At 54.7% G+C, this 19,466-nt stretch overlaps 3 protein-coding genes across 4 annotated transcripts in view; 2 read left to right on the top strand and 1 right to left on the bottom strand.

Annotated features, from left to right (window-relative positions):
* The window catches only part of RTN4RL1 (reticulon 4 receptor like 1), a 72,362-nt gene extending 70,708 nt beyond the window's left edge, over window positions 1-1,654 (bottom strand). Inside the window, exon 1 of the mRNA XM_047833232.1 lies at window positions 1,204-1,654. Coding sequence (XP_047689188.1) covers window positions 1,204-1,216 — 13 coding nt within the window. The 5' untranslated portion in view covers window positions 1,217-1,654. The remainder of the gene's footprint in view (window positions 1-1,203) is intronic.
* A 3,988-nt stretch (window positions 1,655-5,642) lies between these two features.
* On the top strand, window positions 5,643-15,383 carry DPH1 (diphthamide biosynthesis 1). Of its 2 annotated transcripts, XM_047833233.1 has the most exons (13): window positions 5,643-5,739; window positions 7,845-7,997; window positions 8,121-8,184; window positions 9,843-9,964; window positions 10,383-10,540; window positions 10,669-10,790; window positions 12,424-12,492; window positions 12,896-13,052; window positions 13,185-13,285; window positions 13,790-13,868; window positions 14,147-14,287; window positions 14,459-14,571; window positions 15,288-15,383. In XM_047833233.1, the coding sequence occupies exons 1-12, from the start codon at window positions 5,679-5,681 to the stop codon at window positions 14,552-14,554; spliced, it is 1,323 nt and encodes a 440-aa protein (XP_047689189.1). In that variant the 5' UTR covers window positions 5,643-5,678; the 3' UTR covers window positions 14,555-14,571; window positions 15,288-15,383. The 2 variants fall into 2 exon arrangements, with proteins under 2 accessions (XP_047689189.1, XP_047689190.1); XM_047833234.1 differs by lacking the exons at window positions 5,643-5,739; window positions 7,845-7,997; window positions 8,121-8,184 and having other exon boundaries at window positions 9,859-9,964; window positions 10,281-10,540.
* OVCA2 (OVCA2 serine hydrolase domain containing) lies at window positions 14,499-16,119 on the top strand. The gene is made up of 2 exons (XM_047833236.1): window positions 14,499-14,943; window positions 15,288-16,119. Exons 1-2 carry the CDS (start codon window positions 14,637-14,639, stop codon window positions 15,785-15,787), a joined length of 807 nt encoding a protein of 268 aa, XP_047689192.1. The 5' UTR covers window positions 14,499-14,636; the 3' UTR covers window positions 15,788-16,119.
* The last annotated feature ends 3,347 nt before the right edge of the window (window positions 16,120-19,466 follow it).

Below are 19,466 nucleotides of genomic sequence, written 5' to 3'. Positions count from 1 at the left end.
CCCATTGCTCCGCCACCTCCCCCTGCCCAGTTTCTCCTTCCCTATCCTACTGTGAGGTCAGAATCCTGTGCTTACGACACCTCGGTCTGTTGCCATGGAAACAGGGGCGGATTAAGGCAGGAGCGCTGAGCGCAGGGATCAGGCCCCTCAGCTACCTGAGCTCTCGCCTCAACCCGCTCCCGCAGGGCCCGGGTCGCCAGACACAGGCGCCGAGACTCGCCGGCCACCCGGCCGGGTCCAGGGACGAGAGGGTCCCGGCGGAGCGCCGCAGTTCGCCCGGACCTGGAAAGGGAGGGAGGCAGACGCAGAGGCCGGGGTAGCTGGAGACGGGGCTTGCGGGCTCACGGCGTGGTCACCTGCCCTCCCTGGGCCCTGGGGACAGCTCCCCGCGCGGCAGCCACGTGGGGGCGCGGCGGGACTTCCCCAGCACCCGCGCCAACTTTGCAACGCTCTGCAATGAGCCGGGCGGCGGAGGGAGAGGGAGGGTCGTGGTTAGGTGGTCGCGCAGGGCCAGCTCCCCTCAAGTTGAGCCTGGCACCTGCCGCGCACGCAACCCGCGCTGCCCCCCGCCTTCGCATTTTTCTGCTCCAGTCAGAGAGGAAAGTTTGAAGAACCGGACATCAGGCGCTGGCCACCTTCCCTCGGCTGCTGGGTACCCAGAGCCCGTCCCTGAGGACCAAAGCAGACTGCAGGAAAGGTGCCCGTGTCCGGGCCCCGCCTGAGAAGCGAGGGCGCGCAGTGAGCGCCCGGGCCCGCGGTCACTGACCGCTGGCCGTACTGGAGCGCGGGCTACACCCGGCACGGTCAAAGCGGCAGAACTGGCAGCATGTGCCCGCGCAGGGGATGGAGCCTGCAACTGCAAAACTTTATAATGGCAAAGCAAAGGTCCCAGAAGGCCACCTCCCCTTCCATCATGGGCAGCTCACTGTGGTCTCTAAATGACCTCGCCGAGCCAGATCCCTAGGCCTGGCCGCTAGATCCACGGAGCAAATCCCGTGTCTCGCAACTGGTCACCGACAGGGGCTTGAGCTCCAGCAGCAACCCCTCCGCAGGTGCGTCCCCGCAAAGCCCGCCAGCCCGCCAGGGGCTGCTTCCCCGGCCAGGAGCCCCGGCGCCGGGCAGCTCTCAGGCGGCTGGCTCCCAGCCTCGCGGCTCTGTCCCGTGCACACTCAACTCCAACTTGCCCCTTCAGCTCCAACTCACCTTTGCGAAGCATGTTGGCCGTGGGGCCGCCACTCCGAGGTCGGCCTAGGCGCGCTCCCTCCCGGAGTCCGGATTCAAATCCTTGGGCGCCGGCTGCAGCTAATCCGAGCGCGTCGAGGCGGGGGCAAGCCGGGGATCCGCTTGTGCCCGGCAGCCAGGCCCCTCAGGGGCATGGTGAGCCCGAGCCCCGCGCCGAGGGCACCGGCGCCCACTAGCAACCGCGGCGCTGCCTGGCAGCCCGGCGCGCTCGTTCAGCCCCGGGACAAGCGGCTTGCTCCGCGGAGCCGGCGGCCTGCCTCTGCAGCCCAGAGCTCTTTGCAGGCGGTTTTGAGAGGGGACGCCGCCCCCCGGCCGCCCGGCCGCCGGGCTGCGGCCCCCTCCTTTCCGCCCCCTCGGGCCGCCGCCGCCGCGGCTGCTGCAAAAGGGCGCTCGCACGCACCGCCGAGCTCCGGGGAAAGCGCCCGGCGCGCGTTTGCAGGACCCGGTGATCGGCGGAGCGGGGCGCCTCCCTTCCTCCCCCCAACCCCCCGGCTTCCCCCACCTTTCCTCCTCCCTCCCTCCTTCCCTCGCTCGCTCGCTAGCTCCCTCCCTCTCGCTCCGCTCCCCGCCCCCGCTCACGGAGCGCCTCCCATACAAAATTTATGAAAGTGCTCTCAGCTCGCGGTGCCGAGCGCGGTCCTATTCCCAGGGCAGCGGCGCTCAGCCGCACGGCGCCGCCTCCCAAGGTGTTTTCGCTGCGCCCGCCCCCGGGGACGATCGTTGGCCCGCGTTGGTCCAAGTACCTGCCCCAGCCCCGGGCCGGCCGTCGGGTCACTCGAAAGCCCCTCCCGGGCCCCTCGGGCTTCCCGGAGCTCGCACCCGCAGCCCAACCCCCGCCCGCTCGCCCTTCCCGGCTGGAGGTCACCGAGACAGGCGGCTGGAAGCGTGCGCTCTGCCCACCAGCTGGGGCAGGAAGACAACCGCCATGAGACCCCAGTCACAAGTCAGCACCCCTGCCCATATCCTCTCTAGCCGGCTCCGCTTGCTTCTCGGAGGCTCGACGGCTCCTCCTCGCCCAGGACAGCTCCCGCGGACCCAGCCGCTTCACATCCACCGTCCCCCGATACTATTCTTTTGGCGGGGGGAGGTGTGGCGAACGCCCAGGCTGGTCTAGTCCATTCAGCAAGCATTCAGTGAGGCCCAGTTGTAAATCCTAGAGAAAGAGAAGAACCAAAGTGGGGCTCAAGTAGGCTATCCCCGCCTAGGGGGTTCCCTGGTCTCCTTCAGTCTACACAGACCCCGCCCGGGGCTTCCTGAAAGATGGTGGAGGCACCGCCTAGAAAGCTGGCCCCGCGGGGGGCCAGTTGAGTTGAGCTGAGAAGGTTCAGGCCTGGAGAGATCCTGGGTGGAGGCGGCACCCCCTACTGGCCTGGGATAAGAGGGGTCCTAGGAAAGGAAAAAGTAGGCTAAGTCACTCATTCAATACACATTTATTGAGGGTCTATCCTGTGGGACACTACAATTCCTAGGGATTCAGCCAATGGAAAAGACAAGGTCTCTGCCTTTGTGGAGTTTATAGTTAATAGGGAGCAAATGAAAAAAGTCGAGATCAGGCAGTGCTTGGAAGAAAAGCAGGATATAGTACAGAGTTGATATGAGGGGGTCAGGGAGTGCTGCTTTGAGCAGGTGATGTCTAAGAGAGCTAACTGAAGTGAGAATGAGTTGTGATTCCATGGAGAAAAACTTGGTATGATAGGAAGGTTCAAAAGAAGGCCAGTATCATTCATTCACACATGCATTCAATGGCACCCAGGCTCTGTATTTGAGCTAACTACATAGATATGGACTTCCAGAAGCTTATGGCATAGTTTAGGAAGAAAGACCCACAAGCCATCTTAGAATATGACGAGGAGACATCAAGTGTGGGAGGGGGCTCTGCTAGCTTTGTAAGGGGGTGAAGGACCATCAAGGAAATCTTCACTAAAGAGATGCCATTTAGGTTGGGTCTTGAGGGCGGAGAAGGAAAAAGGACATTCCAGGCAGAAGAGAATGTGCAAATGCTTGGTAGTGGAAAAAGTAACTTTGTTCTGAAGATTAAGAAGATTGGTCCATCATGGGGGTGCCTGGGTGGCTCAGTCGGTTAAGCGTCTGACTCTTGGCTTCAGCTCAGGTCATGATCTCACAGTTCATGAGTTCGAGCCCCATGTTGGGCTCCACACTGACAGTGTGGAACCTGCTTGGGAGTCTCTCTCCCTCTCTTTTGGCCCCTCCTCTGCTCACATGTACTCTCTCTTGCTCTCTCTCGCTCTCAAAATAAACTTTAAAAAAATAAAAAAATATTGGTCCATCTTGGGATGAACTGAAGGTGAGGCATTCTCTTAGCTTTGACCAGCTGCAGGGCTGGACTGACCTCACACCCTGCCTGAGCCCTGCCAGGCAGACATTAAAGCTGAACTTAAGGCACTGGGCACTGCAGAGGCTCTCCATGAGTTAACTGAGGCTCAGGGAGTCTGAACAACTTGCTCAATGTCACAGAGCAGATCAGTGCCAAAGTGTAGGCCTGAATCAGGGTATGCTAATCCTCCTTCCAACTCCATGAGCTGCCTCCCCATAACCCCCTTGCCCCACAAACTCTAGCATCTTAGGCAAAGTTGGCTGGGGCTGGGCGTGAGTGTGAGAAGCAGAGTTATTTCAGGCCTCAGGAGGGCTGGATGCTGCTTTGGAGTCCAGCCAGGGGGTGGGGGTGACTGTAGGCGGGTGTTGTGGTGTAACGTGGGGGTGCACTGTGCCTGCCTTCTTGTCAGGCAGTAATTACTCAGACTGCTGAGTAACTCAGGCAGGGAGACCCCCCACAAACAGATGGAGGTGTTCTCAGCCCAAGTTGAATGGCAGCCCTCAATGTCCTTCACTGCAGTATCTTGGGGGACATGTTAGTTCTTCTAGACATCACCTGGTTTCTTAATGGGTGCAAGAACAGCTCATTCAGCACAGAGGCTGTAGGGCAATGTTATGAGGATGGGGGCCTTCCATCATCAACAGGCCCCACCTCTGCCTAGGGAAAGACCCTAAGGGGTGGTGTGCTTGCTAGGGAGAAGCCACTACTCTGCTAGAGTCAATCCCCACCCACCCCCTTGCCAAACTCACAGCTGCAGCCAGAACTAAAGCTGCCCGTTGGCTGGGACTTCGTGTCCTGAAGGGGGAAGGGCTGGACTCAGGGGATCCCTGGAATTGAGATCTTGCACCCTGGGGGTCCAAAGAACCAGGGACATTCCGGGCTGGACTCTTATCAAGGCAAGAGGGGTGTTCCTGAGACGGATGTTGGCCACAGTTTAGTCCAAAGTTGTAACTGTCCTAAGAGCATCGGTCAGTGGCCTGAGGGGCAGAGCATTGACCCTTTCTGGCCCTCCCCTTGGCTGCTCACTCTCAGCCAGCCCATATATCCCTCTTCTCTGGGCAGCATCCCAGGCAGGGCCTGTCCCTGGCTGCTTGTTTTTCACTTCTCCATGCACTTTAATTAGGAGTTTCCAAGCAAGGAGGGCCTCCAGGGGAGCCCGAGGCCACAGAGCTACCTTAAAGGGCCAGCAGTGCTCACATCACCACCACCAAAAGAGGAAGATGGTGCCAGAGGGCTGGATGGGCAAACAGCCCTGGGGGACCTTTGCTCTCTAGGGCAGACCTTGTTGGGGGCCAGTCCTGCAGGTACTCTGCTCTTCCAAACGTCAAGGCTGCCTCACTGGCCACTCTGCCTTCTCTTTGGGATCACAGGAGCCCATGCCCAAGCCAGAGAAAGACTATCTAGGCTTGTGGGGCAGCCTAGGCAGAGCAATGTTGGCCAGAATCCAAACAGTTTAGGCTGTTCAAATCCTTGGACCGTCTCCCTGCCCCAGGAAAGCACCCTCAGATTTGGGGTCTTCCCAAATTGGTAGTTTTTCATATGGGAACCTTCCACACTTGGTTCTAAAGGTAAGAGCCCTCTGGTGCTCCGCTCCTGAAATCAGCACCAGGACTCAATTTGGAGCTGGGCTGAGTGGAGCTGAGTTCTGTCTTGTTTGGGCAGTGGGGTCCTCTGAGTTAGAGAATGTGGCCTACCTACATGGCCTCCACTGCTTACCAGGAGGGGATACTGGGAGAGGAGCAGAAGGGAGACTTGGAGGGGGGGGTGGTGTCCACATTCACAAGACAGACTGTAGAATTCGGGCAAGGAGTCGGCAAATAGAGGAGCACTGGCCTGGGAATGCCAGGTCGGGCGGGCCGGGAGCTGAGCGGAGAAGCCTGGGCAGCCAGGAGAGCGCAACTGCTGTGTTCTGGGGGCTCGGGAGAGCCCGGTCCTTCCGGGCTAAGAGGGACTTGCGATAGCCCCGCCCCTATCATCTCCTTCCTGGTCCCCGCCCAGCAAATTCCCGCCCCTCGCTAGCGATCGGCGGTTGATCGCAATGTCTGAGCTCTCCGCGTTCTTCTAGCGCTGCCTTTTTGATCTCCACGTGGGCAGGCCAGTGATGGCGGCGCTGGTGGAGTCGGTGGCTGCAGAGCCCGGCGGCCGAAGCGGCCCTGGCAGAGGTAAGTACTACCATTCTGCGGCCGCAAGACCTCACATCGCAGGTTAGGGCCCTCAAGTTAGGGACAGAACCAGCCCCCTCTAACAGCGGCGGCCTTTCTCCACCGGACCCCGAGGGCCCCGCGGTCACTGGGCACCGCGGCTTTCGCTGGAGCCCAGAGGGACCGGTCTTCCTTTTTGCAGTCTTCGGGCTCGATCGGGAGCAGCCCTTCCTAGGAGCCTGTAGTCCTCACGCCGGAAACGCTGCCCTCCTGCCTTGGCGGGCAGACAGGCTCAGGAGGGCTCACGGATAAGGCGGACCCGACCGGGAGGAAAAGAACTGGAGCGTTGCAGCGGCCATTCTACAAGTGGGCCCTCAGGCAGTGCTTTCAGGAAAGAAGCGGGTTTCATTCACCAGGCACTTACTGAGGGCCCACTGAATGCCAGGCCTCTACTGGATAGAGGGACTAGACGACAGTCCTGCCCTCCAGGACCTCTGTCTACCGGAGAATGCTGATGTAAACAGAAGATTACAGGCACGTGATAAAGGAGGAGGAGCCTACTGGTCCTGGGGACTAATTGAGCTACTAAGGCCAGCAGCTCCCACACCCCCAAGACCACAAGGGACTTGGCCCTGTCAGAGGAGCTTTTGTGAGGGGCCCAGGGTTCTGAGCTGGTTGTTCGAAGGCCTTCGAAACAACTGAACAAAAACGATGGCAGGGGTAACATTCACCTCTGGTCTCAGGATCCCAGCCTGCCATGCTAATTCTCCACTGCACCATCATCACTACTACCATCCATCCACAGGCAGAGGGTGAAGGGTCATGTCTAGGAGCAACCCTCCCATAGTAGTCAAGGGCCCTAGCAGAAATTCTGGCACAAACTACAGGTTCAGTAAATATTCGTTCAATACATTTCTTGCCTTCCTTGTCACATTCCCAAACTATCTGGTTCCTAAAGATATAATAGGGGTTGAGCTAAACTGAACTGTGGAGAGTAGGATGCGAATTAAGGGCTGCAGTTTTGCTATGGGCTACACTGTTTTCTTTAATCAAAGGGTTGTAATTTGCATACCTGCATTTGCTCCCACTAGACTACCAGCCCCTAAAGGGCGAAATCACTTCTCTGTCTTTACCTGTTTGCCCCCAGTCCTAATTAGAGTGTGTTCTTTCCATCTTTCCTGGGGTGGAACTATGGGACTAGGGAACTTGTTAAGTCAGTTAAATGTTTGTTGTTTGTTTCCCTTTTTTAAAAAATTTAATCTAATTTAATTATTATTATTATTAACTTTATTTCATTTTTTTTAGAGAGTGCAAAGAGGGGCAGAGGGAGAGAGAGAATCCTAAGCAGGCCCCATGCTCATCGCTGAGCCAGATGTGGGGCTCGATCCCACAATCCTGGGATTATGACCTGAACCAAAATCAAGAATCGGATACTCAACTGATTGAGCCCCCCAGGCGCCCCATTTATTTCTCTTTTAAATGAGGAGAGGGAAAAGTGTAGGAATTCATCAGTGTAGACCTAGTCAGTGGGACATGAGTAAAGAGAGCAGTCTTTTGGGGCGCCTTGGGATTCTGCTGGCTTGTGAGCTCTCTCTCAAAATAAATAAATAAACTTAAAAAAATAAAAGAGGGCAGTCTTTTAAAATAGTACCTGTAGTACTTGTAACAGTTGGCTTCTACATCTCATATTTAGGACCTCAGAACTTCAAGGTGTTCTCAGGGACTGGGGGAAGAGAGACATTTTCCCAGGGTGCTAGGGTGGCTAGGCTTTCCCTCAGAGTTGTTCTTTATCAAGGAGCAGTTGTGTGGACTTTTTTCTGTTTGTCCTCAGTACAGTCTCCTGGTATCATTTCTGTTCTCCAGAGGTAAGGTATGAACTATGCCCCATTCATGGGCTTAAGTCTCTGATTTCCAGTAATCTCTCAATCTGGAAACTAATTATGCAGCTGTCTTCCTTGCTTAATGGATTCTCTTTCCAGCTTCAGAATGAATTCAGTGGGGAAGAAGGCTGGGCCAAGCCCCTTGGCATCTGGGATCTGGGCTTGAAACTCGGGTGGTATTAACAGCTTAGCTGGGTCTGGCTCTGTTTTAGGCCAGGAGCCAACTCAGGCCTTGCGTTGTCCTAGGTCGAGCCCCTCGGGGACGCTTGGCCAATCAGATCCCCCCTGAGATCCTGAACAACCCCCACCTGCAGGCAGCCATTCAAGTCTTGCCTTCCAACTATAACTTTGAGATTCCCAAGACCATCTGGAGGATTCAACAAGCTCAGGCCAAGAAGGGTGAGCCCTCAAGCTTTGAGATGGGGTAGGGGTGGTGAGGTTGCCTGGCTCAGTCAGGGGTAGTAGCCCCATCCCAGCATTTTTCCAGCCCTCGGCTCTCATGTCTCTGCTCTTGTCTTTCAGTGGCCTTGCAAATGCCTGAAGGCCTTCTCCTTTTTGCCTGCACCATTGTGGATATCTTGGAAAGGTGAGGCCTGGGGCACTGGAGAAGAAGCTGAGCCAAGGTTTTCCCCATGCCTGTTACAGCTCTGCCTGTTGACATTTTTTTCCTTCTGGACCTTGACCTTACCCTATCTCCTCCCATAACCATACACACACAAAGGGAAAAAGCCAAAACTAAACTCCCAGCCTGCTGAGATCCCAGCCTGTCCTGCTTGGTTTTGTCCATATAACTCTCTTTCCCTAAAATATTTAGGGGGGAGGAATGAGTCAATTCCAGTATATTCAAAGCTGAGTCCAGAGCAGGTGGTGGGGTCTGAAGAGGAACCTAAGAATCCTTGGTGCTGACCCGGAATGAGCTCAGTTGTCAGCATCAGGTCTAGCCAGGGTGAACTTTTTTCTCTGGCACACTTGGGGGAGTAGGGCAAAGAGGGGCTTGGTGCGGGAGAAATGTCTAGGAGATGGTATTCAGTTCCTCTTCCCTCTAAGTTTCTTCATTACAATGAGACATCCTTGGGGGTCGGGGGTGGGGAGTGCTCAGCCATCTGGAACCAGCACTGGAACAGGGAGGGGGAATGGAGAAAGGGGAGGTCATCTCGTGATGGGAACCTCCCACTTCCCTGCTGCTGCCCTCCCCCACCCTGCTTCTCATCCTGCTGCCACAGACTCACTTCCCAGCTCCCACCCTCTTGCCCCTTGGGGATGCTCTCTGGGGCTCAGGCCAATTTGCATACATTTTAATCTATAAAAAATTAAGTGCTCTGGCTGACTCAGATGCCTGGGCTGCATTTTAAGGAGTTGAATAATCTGCTTCTGTGCACAGACTGATTTGGGGAAGGGGGAGGAGGGGCGGATGCTGACTGACAGTAGCTCAGCTTTCCCCACCACACCCCCAGGAGAGGAATGGGGAGACTCTGGTCACCAAGCCAGGCCCCACGCCCCAGGGGTGGGTCTCTCAGGGAAGAACTGGTCCTCCAGTTGCATTACCATGGTGAATTTGGGGAGTGTGGGGTCTTCCCCACCCACCCCTGTCCCCTAGTGATTCAGGCCTGGCAGCAGATCTTATGGCAATGTGTTGGCCAGAGCCCACTCTTTCTGACGCACGAGGTATGTGGGTGGTGCCATGTGCTGTGGGGGAGCTGTTCATGGGTCCCCCCATCCTGGGCACAGAGGGCCCTAACTAAGGGTGGGGATCCCAGCCTATAGCAGGGGGTCTGGGTGACAGGGAGGCTGTGTGTACCCATACGTGCCTGCCCACGCACACTACAGTGTCAAGGCCTGGGAGTGGGTGCCTTTGCATGTGTATACGCACTCATTGCTCTGGGTGGGATGATCGGGGCATCAGAGGTCTGTATTTGACCCCGTGTATGCCCAGCTGAGGGGTGGGGGTCCTTCCTGCAATCTGAGCTTGGACAGAGGAACTGGGTGCTACAGAGACCATCCTCATAGAGCTACACAGTTCCAGGAGCTGCTGCCAGGACTGGGGGATGTGGCAGCTGGGCTCCTCCTACTCTTTGTTGGCAGAAGTGGCAGCTGCCAGCCCAAGTGATTGTGGGGGGTAGGGAGAGAGGAGCTGGGCCCTAAGATACCCCACAGGGGTAGGTCTCTCTCCCACCTCACCCTTGTGTCACCATCTCATTGTTCCCCTGGCTCCACTCCCCCCACCCCACCCCGTCCCCCCCACAGGTTCACAGAGGCCGAAGCGATGGTGATGGGTGATGTGACGTATGGGGCCTGCTGTGTGGATGACTTTACTGCAAGGGCCCTGGGAGCTGACTTCCTGGTGCACTACGGCCACAGCTGCCTGGGTACGGTGGGCCGGGATCTTGGCAGGGAGGCAGAGGGGCAGAACTGCATGCTAATCCCCCATCACAGTGCCTTCTTGTCTTGCTTGCAGGCAGGAGGTCCCTCCCAGTTTCTGGGATGGCCTTGGCCTTCCTGCTCTGCAGGTGGATCTTTCCTTTGGATTTGGTTGCCTTGGAAACAGTGTTGCTGTCCCAGATGTGGGTGTTTGAAAGGCTGTTGGTGGTAGAGCAGGCTGGGCCCCTGGCCGAATGACAGAGAAGGAGCTTCTGAGGGACCTGTGACCGCCACCCCCCTCACACCCCCTCCTTTTATCCCTAGGCTGAAGCCACTGGTCCTGGCTGCACAGAGGCTTTGGCCCTGGCAGGCCCTCTGCCCCTCTGGCTTTCCAAAATAGTCTCCTGATCTCTACCCTCCTCCCAGTTCCCATGGACACCTCGGTCCAAGACTTCCGGGTGCTGTACGTCTTTGTGGACATCCGGATAGATACTACCCACCTCCTGGATTCTATCCGCCTCACCTTCCCCCCAGCCAGTTCCCTTGCCTTGGTCAGCACCATTCAGTTTGTGTCAACCTTGCAGGTAAGTGGACAGATGGCACCATCCTCCAGACTATTCCTGGGGTCCCATGTGAGGTGCTCCAGGCTGGTCCTCTGGCTCTGGCTCTCTCCCCTCACCCACTTGCTTCCCTTCTGTCATTATCCCTACAGGCAGCTGCCCAGGAGCTGAAAGCTGAGTATCGTGTGAGTGTCCCACAGTGCAAGCCCCTATCTCCTGGGGAGATTCTGGGCTGTACATCCTCCCACCTGCCCAAAGAGGTGGAGGCTGTTGTGTAAGTGAAAAATGGGGGGCCAGTTATAGAGACATAAGAAGTGTACCCTAGAAGGGAGCCTGATGTTCATCATATAGGAAAGAAAACGGAGTCTAAAGCTCCTTAACTGTTTGCTCAAGGTCACCATGTAAAATGGGGACCACATAGGGTTTCAGGTTTCCTGTCTCCCTCTCAGGTGCTCTGTCCATCTAGGAGGCTAGGCCCAGAGTGGGCAGGAGTCAGGGGGCCTCACAGCAGGGGCTGAAGGTGGGCTAGAAATGGTGGGAATATAATTGGAGAAGATAGATGGGCACGCCCAGGCTGCAGCCCCATTAATTTAGCATCCGGACAGCTAACAAGCAGGAGCAGCATGTCTCCTGCCGCCTAATTATTTTAGGTAATGGAAATGCTTAATGTTGTGTGAATGCAGCCAGCCTCAGAGCCGACAGCTCCCCCGGCTGGGACTGGGGAGGGGAGCCCCATTCCTGGCTAATGGAATGAAACAGGGAGGGGCACTCCCCTGACTCAGCCCCACCTCTGGGGCTGCAGATGCTGGCCCCACAGGCCTTGCTGCTCCCACACAGAACACCCCTGCCCCTAGACAGGCCCACATCAGGGCCTTCCCCAGCCCAGACCTTGCAGCCCTACTCCCCAGGGGCATTCCCCCTGTGCCTGTGCCCGCATAATTCTGAGCTCATAGACACCTACCCTTGGGGGCTTCAAGGTGTGTGTTGGAGGGAGGGACACTCTTGAGTGTTGGCCATTCATCACAATTCAGTGTGCTCTCCAAGAAAGAAGGAGCTGCCATGGCAGATTGTCCTTTGTCTCTGGCTTCTCCTTGGCCCGGGAAGCTACTTTTAAGGACAGTATCTCCCAGGGCATGCTTGAATACATCCTGGTGGTTAAACCTAGAATCAAGTCCAAATAGACTGCTTAATAGCTGTGTGACTTTGGGCAAGTTTCTTAACATCCCTGAACATCCGTTGTATCTCTTATAAAATGGAGAGAGACACTATAGGTAGCTTGGAGGATTATTTGATAAGACTGAGTGAAGTCCTACATGTCAAGTGCTTAGCCCAGGCCTGGTGCGCAGAAGGCACAAATCCAATACGGTAGTTGTTACAACTCAGTAACAGGACCTGAGAGCCAGTTTGGGCGGAAAGACCCAATGTCTACCCTGAAACCACGTTTACAGCATCATTGATACATTGAACACTACTTGCCAGGTTTGTGTTGAGCTAGGTGAGGGAGAACCTGTCCTACCACCTCCAAGTTAGGATCTCTGGACCCCTGACTGGCCTTCCCATGGTACTGGCTGCCCCTCTGCCCTTCCTCCAGAAGGTTGAGCAGTGGGGAGCAGTTCTTAGATTCTGCATTACATAACTAGAGGGGCCTTACACTCCTCTGATTCAAACTCCTTATTTTGCATGTGAGGAAACCAAGGCCTCCCAGGAGGTGAAATAAATGCCAGTTCCCTCTCTCTCTCTCTCTGTCTCTCTCTCTCTCTCTCTCTCTCTCTCTCTCACACACACACACACACACACACACACACACACACACACACCAGCACAGCTGGCCAAGAACTCAGCCTGGACCTCCAAGCCAATGCCTTCCTTTCCACTCCACGCTTACCATCCCCTTTCTACCATTGCAGATATCTTGGAGATGGCCGCTTCCATCTGGAGTCTGTCATGATTGCTAACCCTAGTGTCCCCGCTTACCGGTATGGGCTGAGCTGGGATGACCCACTAGGGAGGGGGTGGGACTCCCTGCCACTGAGGTCCTCGATTGGCCAAAACTTCCTCATTCTCTGGTACTTCACAGCCAGCAGCCCTAAGGATCTAAGGTACTTGGGTTCTGAATCTGGGGGTCAGACCCAGGCTGCTGCTCCACAGTACCCACCCATCCCCTGGTATTTACAATGAGATCGTAAACCCCTCTCCCACCTTTGCCTGTTCCAGCTATGGGACTGATCTTTCCAATGACCGTCTCTGCTCTTGCCTCTGTTCCTAATTACCTGCATGGAGCCTGAAGGTTCAGCAGACCAAGGGGCTGGGTCGGGGAGCTATGTGTACAACATACACTGTGAATGGCTGTCACTGTGACCCTGATAACTTCTTTTCCAGATATGACCCATACAGCAAAGTCTTATCCAGAGAGCACTATGACCACCAGCGCATGCAGGCCAACCGCCAAGAAGCCATAACCACAGCCCGCTCAGCTAAATCCTGGGGCCTTATCCTGGGCACTTTGGGCCGCCAGGGCAGCCCTAAGATTCTGGAGGTCAGCGGGTTGGGGATGGCCTCTAGAGGAGGGGACTGACTAGAAACCCAGCTGGGAAAATCAGTAGGCTAACAAATTTAGACTTGGCTGCTTGATTATGGTGACCTGAGCTTGGCCTCCCTCTTTCAACAGCACCTGGAATCTCGGCTCCAAGCCTTGGGACTTCCATTCATGAGGCTGCTGCTCTCTGAGATCTTCCCCAGCAAGCTTAGCCTGTTTCCTGAGGTGGATGTGTAAGTTTCTTCCCCTTACCTCTCTAGCTATGACTCTGGCTAAGAAAGCTTAGATCTGAGTCCTGCCCAGCACACATTGAAGACTGGAGTGAATGGGAATTGCTTCCATGACATTTTAATGTTTACAGAGCACTCATTCAGCAGGGGCTACCCTTGGCTATGGGTCACCCCACTCTAGCGTGGGGGCTCACAGGTAGCTGCAATTATAACGTGCGAGATGAGTTTGAGGAGTGGTTGGCACCTGCAGAATTTGATTCTGGGGATATTATCACAGACGAGCTGCCCAGCCCCTGCCCTCAGAAAGCTCATAGTCACTGGAGGAAACAGGAGAAAACAAGCAATGCTGTAGTGTTATTCTAAACAGCATTAGGTGACAATCTTTACTTTAGAATGAATAGTAAGCATTCATTGGGTGTGCTGGGGACACAGTCATGTTTTTCATCATGCTGCCCAGGAGAAGGGGAGCACCCCCCTCCTTGGGTTTGACCTGACTTCCCTTTCCAGGTGGGTGCAGGTGGCATGTCCACGCCTTTCCATTGACTGGGGCACAGCCTTCCCCAAGCCGCTGCTGACACCCTATGAGGTAACACCAAGTTGTGAGAATCCCTGAGGTAGAGTGGGCTTTGTACTGGTTCTGTCAAGGGAGGGATCTGGAGAGGGGTGGGTGAACAGCACTTAGTTACAGCTGAGTCACTTCTTAGTTGTGTGGCTTTGGGCAAGTCCTTTAACCCCTCTGAGCCTCACATTTCCTTTCTGTGGCATGGGGATAATACGACCTTGATAGGCCCTCGTGAAGACTGAATTAAGAAATCCTGCCCAGAAAAAGTCAGCAAATGTTATTGTCCTGTTGTCCCCCGCTAGGCAGTGGTGGCCCTGAGGGACATTTCCTGGCAGCAACCCTACCCCATGGACTTCTACGCCGGCAGTTCCTTGGGGCCGTGGACAGTGAACCACGGACGGAACCGCCCCCCCCAGGCCCTGGGCCGGCCGTCGCTGACGAAGGTAGGCAGGGACTGCAAGCAAGGAGGACAGACCAAAGGCGCGGCCTCGCACTGGCCGCCTCCCTAGCGACGCGAGCCGAGGCCGCCGCCGTGCGGTCGCTGCGGAGAATGCACGGGAGCAGGGTGGAGGACGTCGCAGAATTGAGACCCTGACCAAAGTCTGGGACCTCAGATGCAAATGCAGGAGGAGCCCACGCGCCCTACTCCAGCAGCGGCCTGCGACGATTGCAGCTGCAGAGAAGAAAAGGGAGCGCCGCTCATTCCGTAGACCCTCCTTGGTCTCAGGTATCCACCCCTCCTCCGGCCACACCTTTCCCCTCCGGGTTGTTCTGGGAACGCCCGCTCGCTCTATGGCCCGCCTTCGGGGTGGTGCCAGCATTTGGTCCCGCCCCTTGCATATTCGACTTCCGCTCGGGGAAAGTCGGCTTCCGGCCCCTGGCGCGTTGCCCGGCAAGATGGCGGCTCGGCGGCCGCTGCGGGTGTTGGGGCTGGCGGGATTCCGACAGAGCGAGCGGGCCTTCCGCGAGAAGACGGGAGCCCTGAGGAAGGCGCTGCGGGGCCGCGCCGAGCTCGTGTGCCTCAGCGGCCCGCACCTGGTCGCGAATGCCGCGGGCCCCGAGAGCGTCGGGCCAGCCTCCGGCGAGACGGCCCTGCCCGGTGAGACGGCCCTGCCCAAGAAAAGCACGGAGTCTTTTATCTAGCGTCGTCTCCACGACACCCTTTGGCATATCCCCACGCTGTTTCCTCGCCTCATTCCTTCCCTCTGTCCGTACCCTTCATTTCTTCCTTCCCAGCCTCACAGGCTTCCTCCTTGATGTGTCATCCCCCTTTCTCCGTGCCACCCTGTTCTCCACCTCATTTCCCCCAGACTTTCTCCCTTCCCCTCAGCCGCCTCTCTTTCCTTACTGTCACTCCCAAATCCTCCGTGCCTCTCTTTTTCATTTCTTCTCCCCTAGATACCCGCTTGCTCTAACCCCATCCTTTCCCCTATATCACTTTAGAGCCCTGCCTTCCGGAGGAGCAGCCTCGAGGCTGGTGGTTTTCAGAACCGGAAGCAGACGTTTTCAACGCCCTGAGCCATCCCACAGTGTGCAGAGGTCTGGAGGAAGCCTTGGGAACTGTGGCACAGGCACTGAAGAAACTGGGGCCTTTTGATGGGCTCCTTGGTTTCAGCCAGGGGGCCGCGCTAGCAGCCCTTGTGTGCGCCCTTGGCCAAGCGGGAGATCCTCGCTTTCCCTTGCCAAGGTTTATCATCCTGGTGTCTGGTTTCTGTCCCCGGGGCCTTGGACTCAAAGAACCCATCCTGCAGGGCCCCTTGTTGCTGCCTTCCCTCCATGTTTTCGGGGACACTGACTGTGTCATCCCCCCTCAGGAAAGTATGCAACTGGCTAGCCGATTCACTGGAGCCATCAACCTCACCCACTCTGGTGGCCATTTCATTCCAGCAGCTGCAGCCCAGCGCCAGGTCTACCTCAAGTTCTTGGACCAGTTTGCAGAGTGAAAGATAAACAGGGGCTCTGCCCCTGTATCCCCTACCCCCACATGACCTTGGGGCAGCCTCTGGACTCCAGCCTCCCCGTCTTTCCCCTGTTCTGGGAGCTCAAGTGCTGTAGTGTTCCTCCCTATCACCAGTTAAGAGACATATCAGTTTTTTAGACTCAAATTATCATAAGCCCAGCTCTACACTCAAGAAAAAAGGGAGCAGGATACTCAAACATGACGTCTGATACTCAAACGTGAAAAAGGCCAGTGGACCCCTGGATGAGTGGAGGGTGGCATGGGAAAAGCAGGGGCTGGCACTGTGACTGCCACATAATAAAGTGGTGATTTGGATTTTGAGCATCTTTTTCCTTACACAGAAAAACCCATTTTGAAACCGAAGTCTGGATTTCTGGCCTTCCATACAACCTCCAGGGAAGCACCAAACAGGGAAGTGTTTGCAGTTGTGAGTCTCCAGGACAAGCTTGTGAGTGCACACGTTTGGTAGAAGTCTTAAGTCCCAAGCTGAAGGGAAGGAGGCCTTGGTGGCTGAGTTGGAAGAGTTTACATCTGAGAAGTTTTGGGAAGAGGTCCCCTGGCATGGTTCTGCCTGGGCTACAGAGTTAGGGTTCCTCCATCCTGATCCCTGAGGGTTGTGTGCTAGTCTGTCAGACTCTGGCATCTTGGGTTCTCTGCTTTCTCCTCCAGAACTGCTGTAGACCCTCTGAACTACCAGCTTGAAGGGTGGGATGATGCTCAACCTTGGGTAGAGGCCCAAGCCTGCACAGAAGAAACCCTATTACAGCCCTGACCTCATCTACAGAGTTTCTGGGGTTGATGCTACTCCACAAGGATCCAGCCAAGGCCTAAGGAGCCCCTCCAGTTCTTGAGTACAGTTAGTTGTTCCTAAGCTGTCACTAGGTCCACTTTTGCTATTTGCCCTACTTCTAGTGCCTCCACCTGTGGCCCGCCCTGCACTGATTTCAGCCCTGCCTCTGCAGGTTCACCCGCCTGTTCCTTTTCTGAAAGATTACAAGAGGCCCTGGTCTAACCCTCATGCACAGTTGCCCCCAGGGAGGTTAGTAATTGAGTAGGAATTAGGATTAGGGGATACAGCACAAATACTCCAGCCTGCCCTGAGCCAATCAGACTAACATCCCTTAAATTGCCCCTAATCCTGAGTTCTTCACTACACATAGCACTTGTCTAAGATGAAAAAGCTGGAGTTACCAACCCCCCTTCCCCCCAGTCACCACCAGACACCCAGCTTACTGGATTTAGGACCTTTACAGCAGAAACTGAGGATGGGAGGATAGTTCTCCCTTGCTACAGTCTGCCTCTGCCTTGCTCTTGGTGTTTAAAGGGATCCCTTTTTTGGCAAAAAAAAAAAAAAAAAAGGAGACTCAGAAATGAACTGAATTGCTCCTACAGACCTGTTGGATTTGGCCCATTGGATTTTTAAAAATACTCAATTTTTGATACTTAAGGTTTTCAGAATTTCACCCACACAAATCAGATTCCTGGCTTCTCTGGAAATAAGCAGTTCAGAATGGAATACAATGGATCTGCAGTTCAGAGCTCACATGCCCCCATGGCAGTCGTGGGCTGCCCCCTTTAGCAATGTCCCGAGGTATGAAAATGATGACAATTGCTACCACAGCAGTTGCTACTTTGAATTATTTTGAGGACTAAAGGAGAGAGGGCAAGGTAATAGTGGGGAATGAATTTTTAGTCAGGGCTTAAAATTAGAAGGATGACGGTAGAGAACAGTATTAGGTGGGGCGGAAATCTTCATGTTCGGTGTGAGGAGAATTCTCCTTCCCTCACCTCCTGCTTCAAGAACAGAAAATGTCCCCTGGTCCCAAACAAATGAGATACATCCTGTCCTGTCATGTCTTCCAGGAACAACGGATTCTGTTAGGGGTTATTGCCCCCCACCACACACACATTCTGTGGACCACTTGTGTCAGAATCATGTCAAAACTTAGATTCCTGGGGCCAGCTCCTGACCTACTGAGTCAATCACTGGGACCCAGGAATCTGCATTTTGGCAAACTCTGGACGTTACCATGCAACACAACTTATGAAAACCACTGCCTTAGAGTAAAAGCCTGGTAAATATGTGCTATTGGGGGGGGGGGGGGGACCCACATGATTGTCATGCACTCTACTAGGGAGGGAGAGAAAGCTCTCCAGGTAAGAATTATTCTAATAGTTTCAATTTATAACTAAGGGAAATGTCCAGAGGACAGAAAAAGGAATACCATTTATTGAGTGCTAACTGGCCAGATACTGTGATAAGCACAATCTTCTGAGTTGCCCAATTTAATCTCACAACTTCCTGAGGTGGATACTGTTATTAATTTTACAACTGAGTAAACAGGCACAGAAGCTAAGTAATTTACCCAATCTTGGATTCAGATCCAGAACTCACATTCCTGACCTTTGCTAGTCATTGTTTTCTCTCCTGCACCGTAGAAGATGAGCAGAGGGCACCCACCACTCACTACTGTTGGGCTATATGTGGTCTGGGTCTCACCTTCCTACCATAAAATAGGTTGGGGGTGGGGTGCACTCAGTGAATTCTAAGATACTAAAAAACTGTACTATCAGTCCTCTGGTTTCTCCTCCCCTGACCATCTTCTCCAGATAGGTTAGAATTGCAATCAACTTGGTATTTTCAGAATATCCCTACCGTTTCTCTTTTCTACCTCTCACTCCATCTTAGATACCTAAAGCTCTTGAGAGAGTCCCCGAGCAAAGAACCCCTCAACAGCCCCAGTCCCAGATCTGCTCAGAAAGGTGTGCTCCCCTCCCGTTATTCTGCCTAAGTGCCCAGTGTTGGGGTCTTGCCAGTGCCACCACACCCTCACAAAGACATAGCAGCCTAGTAGAATACTTTAGGTTGAAATTGCATTCTGCGGTTTCCAAAGGCTTTTACTCACGTGATCCTATTTGATCCTCACAAGTCTGCCAAGAAGGAAGGATCATTATCCCATGTTGCACAAGGCTCAGAAACAACACAGCCCCTTAAATAATAACCAGTTGGTGATGAAGCCAGGTTGGACCTCCTATTTCCCAGTGCGCTACTCATATCTGCATACACTACAGTCTGTCCACAGATGTCCACTGGATTCCAGAATCAAGTACATTTAATCTAAGACCAGGGTCCTCGAGTGGGAGGAAGGAAGCATGTGGGCATTGACTAGCTATGAGACCAGCACCAATTGTCTTAAAAGTAGTTTAGCAAAGGAGGGGGTATGGAGAAGTAACAAAAAAATTGATTAATGAGCGGCAGGACTAGGTTGCACTAACCACTCCCCAGCACTGTCCCTAGGGAGGTCCAGCACCCAATGCCCATCAGTCAACCCCTGCAGTGGGTGGTGACGGTGGTGGCAGATGACATAAGCATGGTTTTGAAGAAGTTCCTCACACTTCCCCGGACCAATAGGACTTCAGCCCTTCTCACATTCGCTCCCCCACTTTAGGGCTAATTTGAGTCACTATCTCAAATTGGAATCCAGCACAGATTGAGGTGAGGCTGCTGACACATTCAGACAATGCTTTACTGACCGGGTTACCTTTACAAGCACACTGGCTTCCTGAGGCTTGGGAATCCTTATCATCCTACATGGAATAGAAGAAGAACGAGTGGGGAGAAGAGTGAGGGAAGGCTGTGACTCCATCAGGAAATGAGTTCA

Source organism: Prionailurus viverrinus, chromosome E1 (genome assembly GCF_022837055.1).
Source record: "Prionailurus viverrinus isolate Anna chromosome E1, UM_Priviv_1.0, whole genome shotgun sequence".
In the NCBI taxonomy this organism is placed as follows: domain Eukaryota; kingdom Metazoa; phylum Chordata; class Mammalia; order Carnivora; family Felidae; genus Prionailurus; species Prionailurus viverrinus.
The sequence above is the reverse complement of the archived record's forward strand: the minus strand, read 5'-3'. Positions and strand labels throughout refer to the sequence as shown.